This window comes from Piliocolobus tephrosceles, chromosome 1, assembly GCF_002776525.5.
Source record: "Piliocolobus tephrosceles isolate RC106 chromosome 1, ASM277652v3, whole genome shotgun sequence".
In the NCBI taxonomy this organism is placed as follows: Eukaryota; Metazoa; Chordata; class Mammalia; order Primates; family Cercopithecidae; genus Piliocolobus; species Piliocolobus tephrosceles.
This window is the reverse complement of record NC_045434.1, coordinates 91860891-91865961: the sequence shown is the minus strand read 5'-3', so window position 1 is coordinate 91865961 and position 5071 is coordinate 91860891. Positions and strand designations below refer to the sequence as shown.

The following is a 5071-nucleotide window of genomic DNA, read 5'->3' as shown; positions in this document are numbered from 1 at the left end:
CCCGCCACCATGCCCAGCTAATTTCTGTATTTTTAGTAGAGACGGAGTTTCACCACGTTGGCCAGGCTGGTCTTGAACTCCCGACCTCAGGTGATCTGCCTATCTCAGCCTCCCAAAGTGCTGGGATTACAGGTGTGAGCCACCAAGCCTGGCCTCTTTTTTTTCTTTTTTAATTTATTTCTTGCTTGAGAAAGAAAAATCATCTTCTACTTGTGCCTGACCCTTACTTATGAAATCAGGTTTTAGATGTAGAATAAAAAATTAAAGAATAAGGAGAAGGTAGAGGACCAAGATAATTTCGGAAGTGTTGGATGGTTCTAGAAACTGAAATAGCCTTGACAAAACCAAGACAAATAATTAGCATAAATAAAGGTTTTATTGGTCAGTTTGGGTGAGTGACAAACTGACATGCCCCCAATTCACTATTCTACACATCCAAGCCCCTGAGGTGGCAAGAGGAGAAGCTAAGCTTATTAATGGTGGGCAATGGGTGAAAGGTGGCAAGGACTTTGAAGGCCTCTGAGGGTTAACAAAGCTACCGGGACCGGAACCAACGTCCTAGGAATAAGTCCAGGATGGAGAAGGCATCATCCAGGGCTGGAGGTCTTGGTGATTCTGGATCTAAGGAAGAAAGTCATACACATAAATAGGCTAAATGAAAGAGACCAGGCAGAAGCAAAGGAGAGAAATAATATTCAAGGGTAGAGGAGTAAGATTTCCCTTCCTGGCCGGGCGCGGTGGCTCAAGCCTGTAATCCCAGCACTTTGGGAGGCCGAGACGGGCGGATCACGAGGTCAGGAGTTCGAGACCATCCTGGCTAACACGGTGAAACCCCGTCTCTACTAAAAAATACAAAAAGCTAGCCGGGCGAGGTGGCTGGCGCCTGTAGTCCCAGCTACTTGGGAGGCTGAGGCAGGAGAATGGCGTAAAAACCCGGGAGGCGGAGCTTGCAGTGAGCTGAGATCCGGCCACTGCACTCCAGCCTGGGCGACAGAGCGAGACTCCGTCTCAAAAAAAAAAAAAAAAAAGATTTCCCTTCCCCAAGGAATCTTGAGATGAACCCCTTTGTCTTTTAACTTACCACCCCTAGGACCGCTATCTGCTTCGTGTCGGGTTACTGTAGTCTCTGTCCGGCCCTCACTGTCCACCACAGTCCGGCGCTCCTCCACTATCTACAAGGAGAAGTCCCCACCATATTCCTAACATCACTAAAGATAACGCTCAGCAGATTCTTTACAGAGATCCCTGTTTCTTTACAGAGATTCCTGTTTCAGGGCATTCATTCCCTGGCCATAATTTCCTTTACCTCTTTCTTTCAACTCACCCCATCTGGTTTAGTGATCTTGGTCACAGAGATGCTCTTGAAATAGGATTTGGGTTGGGGCTGTAGAACAGGGCCAAGACCCTCCTGGGAAACCTGGGAATCAAGATCTGGAAGAGCAGAGAGATGAAGAAGCAGGAGAGAAAGAGTCCAAGGGAAAAAAGGAGACAAGTGTACAGGAAGAAACTTCAGGGAGGGAAAATGGACAGAACTTCAGAAGAATAACAAAAGGCTGATAAACTTCCCCTTCCTCCAGACTTACCATTGTCCTCTCTGGTTCTAGGATGGGGGTCCACAGGCCATATGTCATCAAACTGCAGAAGAAACCATAGTAAGTGAAAAGACACCTTCCAATCTGAAACTTGAAAGGTCATAGACCTCAAACTACTCCCGAGTTCCAAAACCCACTGCCCCAGGAGAGGTAATTCCATTCAGAATAGCTTTATTTACACACTCCTTCCTCCTTCCTGGCTGTTTTATGTATCCTTCTACCAGAAAGACTTCCCGAACTGATATATGCCTATACTCTGTGCACAATCCTGCCTTATCCAAGAATTATCTAGACCAGTGGTGGCTTATTGTTTTTTTTTTTTTTAAAGAAACAGAACACCCATCTCTCCCCCAAAGAAAATCCCACAAGCTTAATAGAGAAAACAGAAAACACTAAATGGAGGGCTTAGGATTCCAGCCCAAGGCTATCAGATTCAAACAAGAATTGCAATCTTTGGCCAGGCATGATGGCTCACACCTGTAATTCCAGCACTTTGGGAGGCCAAGATGGGTGGACCACCTGAGGTCAGGAGCTCGAAAGCAGCCTGGCCAACATGGTGAAACGCCACCTCTACTAAAAATACAAAAATTAGTGGGGCATTTGGCAGGTGACTGTAATCCCAGCTACTTAGGAGGCTGAGGTAGGAGAATCACTTGAACCTGGGAATTGGAGGGTGCAGTGAGCTGAGATTGTGCCACTGCACTACAGCCTGGGTAACAGACCAAGGCTGGGTCTCAAAAAAAAAAGTGCAATATTTGTACTTTTTTTTTTTGACATGAGTCTCCACCTCCTGGGTTCAACCAATTCTCCTGCCTCAGCCTCCCGAGTAGCTGGGATTACAGGTGGCTGCCACCACGCCCGGCTAATTTTCTGTATTTTTAGTAGAGACATGGTTTCACCATGTTGACCAGGCTAGTCTTGAACTCCTGACCTCAGGTGATCCACCCTCGGCCTCCCGAAGTGCTGGGATTACAGGCGTTAGCCACCGCGCCCAGCCAGTCTTTGCACTTTATTAGTGGTCTCTCACAAGCTCTCACTTCAGGACCCGATGGGATACTCACCCTATGAAATGGTCTCTGGGAGCCCCAGTCTGGTGCTGGTTTGGGGGATTCACTTCTTCCATCACTCTCCAAGACCCCCCCAAAGATCCTGGGCTGGTGACTATCTGGATACTTAAGCATTGAGTCCCGAAGTGTCTGTCCCTCCCGCAGTCTCTCACCAGGTGACTCTGACTCAGGACCTGGGAGTTCTGCAGAAAGGCGGCAGGTGTTTGCTGGAGTGGGAAAGGACTTGGGCTCTATAAATCTCCCTGAAATCATCAGTCTTCTCACACTTCCCATCCCCCAGCTACTCCCTGCAGGCTCTTTATTTCACCCACCAACCCACTAGAAACCACAGATTGTCCCTCAGGGAAAGCCACACACCAGGAGGATGGGAAGGCAAGGTCCAGGCCCCCATATCGCTGAAGATGCTATTGAAATCTCGTACTAGGTCATCAAAGCCGAAGTTATCGTGGAAACGTATCCCTCCTCCTGGGCTGAAGCTGAAGCCGAAGCCAAATTCCTCAGGGGGGTGCTGAGGACTATGGAACCTTGGGTTCCCACGGCCCCATGAACCCCCTTCTTCCTCTTCTTCCTCATCATCATCATCATCTCGAGTCATTCCTCCAAAAAAGGGATCTCTGTGGCTGAGAGTGGAGGCAGATTGGCTACCAAGATGTCAGCAGGATTTAAGCCATAAAATCAACTCATGGGTGGCAAAGTGGGACAAGAGCAAGGGGTCTGGGAAGCTGGGGAGAGGGTCGGAGGACTGGTTGCCCCATCAAAACATTAATACAATGGTTGACAGCTCTTTTTTTTTTTTTTTCATCAAAGTCGGACCTCAGCTCGCAGCTCCCTTCTTACACCTTCCCCCAAAGTCCCTCCCCTCTCTCCCAAGGTCCTGCTCACTTGCTCACTGTCCTATTCTCCCGACCCCCACTGTCTTCTCCGCCCGGGTCCCTGTTGCATCACCCCAGGTTCGAGAAAGGCTTAGTTTGTTGTTTCTCCTCTTAACGACCGCCTTGGTTACTGTGGCGGGGTGAGTGTTCAATGTTGCGACTTCTGTCCTCTCTACAAGAGTTGAAGGAGTGGGACAGAGGATGTTTTTCCAAAAATAAGACGTAGGGGTCAAGCTCCCCTCAGACGACCCCCACCCTTGTCCAAGCCGGACCTACTCTCACCTCCGAGGTCCAGGAAAGCCGAAAAAGCCCCGGAAGAGATCAAAGAGGCTCATTCCCGTATTGGGACGCGAACCTTTGAACCCCTCCAGTGGTCCATTTGCAGAAGGGGCAAACCTGCGCGGCCCTGTGGGAAATTGAGCGAGGCGTCAGCCCACGCTACCGGAAAGCAAGCCCGCGATCCTGACGCTGTCGTAAACGACTGGAAGCCGGACGTGCAAAGGAGGCGGGACGGAAAGTCTTCCTCAAATTTGAAGGGCTTTATCTTTACCCCACCTTTTAGAGACCAGTTTCCGTGACGGGAGTGGGCGTGACGCACTTTCAGTTTCCTATGACCGCCTTCCTCCTAAACCTGTTCTTCTTTCTGGAGACAACTCAGTCCGAAAAGCGATTTCGAGGGTTTGACTCTGGATGGCACCCGGATAAAGCCGCCAGAGGGCAGCCCAGCCGCACAAATGAACCGGCTTGAGGGCATCCCTCAACCTCCCCACCCCCGGGGCTGGCCAGCCTAACAGCAGAAGCCACTTCGCCTCTTACTCGGGCGTTCTTATTGACTGACCTGGGTGACGTCTGCTGTTAGAGGGATAAACAAAATGCTTTTCCAAGCTCCTTCTAGTATTGAATTCCCCAGAGAAGAGATCAAGACATAAGAGACGCATGGACTTAACTTCCTCCACCTCTCTAGCTACTAGGGAGTTTGTTATAACCATATAGGATTCTTTTATCTAAGCAGGCTCTGCAACCAGCAAGACAAAGGATTTGTAAGGGAAGGGAAACTAGTTGTGTCCTGAGAAGAAACAAATTGGGGGCGATAAAGAAGTATCCCTTTGGTATCTTTTTTTTTTTTTGAGACAAAGTTTTCTCTCATGTTTCCCAGGCTGGAGTGCAGTGGCACCATCTCGGCTCACTGCAACCTTCGCCTCCCAGGTTCTCTCCTGCCTCAGCCTCCAGAGTAGCTGGGATTACAGTCATATGCCACCCTGCCCGGCTACTTTTGTATTTTTTGTAGAGACGGGGTTTCACCATGTTGACCAGGCTGGTCTTAAACTCCTGACCTCAGGTGATCTGCCCGCCTTGGCCTCCCAAAGCGACTGGCCTCATTTTTTTTGTTTACTGTTGTATCATTGATTTTCAAAGCCTATCCGAGACCTGTCTCTCCCTGTACCCCATCCCCAAGCCAGACTTGGCTCTAGATTCTTTTTCAAAGAATTGGGTATAGCTATGTCACAGAAAAGCACCCAAGAAGCAACTACTACAGTAG

The 5071-nt window shown here is 49.2% G+C and overlaps 1 protein-coding gene across 1 annotated transcript; it reads right to left on the bottom strand.

The window, feature by feature from the left end:
- Positions 1-357: 357 nt before the first annotated feature.
- HAX1 (HCLS1 associated protein X-1) lies at positions 358-4074 on the bottom strand. Its single transcript, XM_023213849.1, has 7 exons — positions 3814-4074; positions 3017-3279; positions 2654-2841; positions 1584-1635; positions 1325-1431; positions 1082-1172; positions 358-621 (listed from the first exon to the last, which is right to left on the bottom strand). The coding sequence occupies exons 1-7, from the start codon at positions 3864-3866 to the stop codon at positions 536-538; spliced, it is 840 nt and encodes a 279-aa protein (XP_023069617.1). The 5' UTR covers positions 3867-4074; the 3' UTR covers positions 358-535.
- Between the last annotated feature and the right edge of the window lie 997 nt (positions 4075-5071).

Bases quoted from the DNA above. Each gene is read 5' to 3' on its own strand.
- HAX1 (XM_023213849.1), bottom strand. From the start codon at position 3,866: ATGAGCCTCTTTGATCTCTTCCGGGGCTTTTTCGGCTTTCCTGGACCT. The intron at 1,432-1,583 runs GTAAGTCTGGAG...CTGCTCTTCCAG, and splicing joins TAGAACCAGAGAGGACAATG to ATCTTGATTCCCAGGTTTCC. The intron at 1,173-1,324 runs GTGAGTTGAAAG...TTCTCCTTGTAG, and splicing joins AGATCACTAAACCAGATGGG to ATAGTGGAGGAGCGCCGGAC.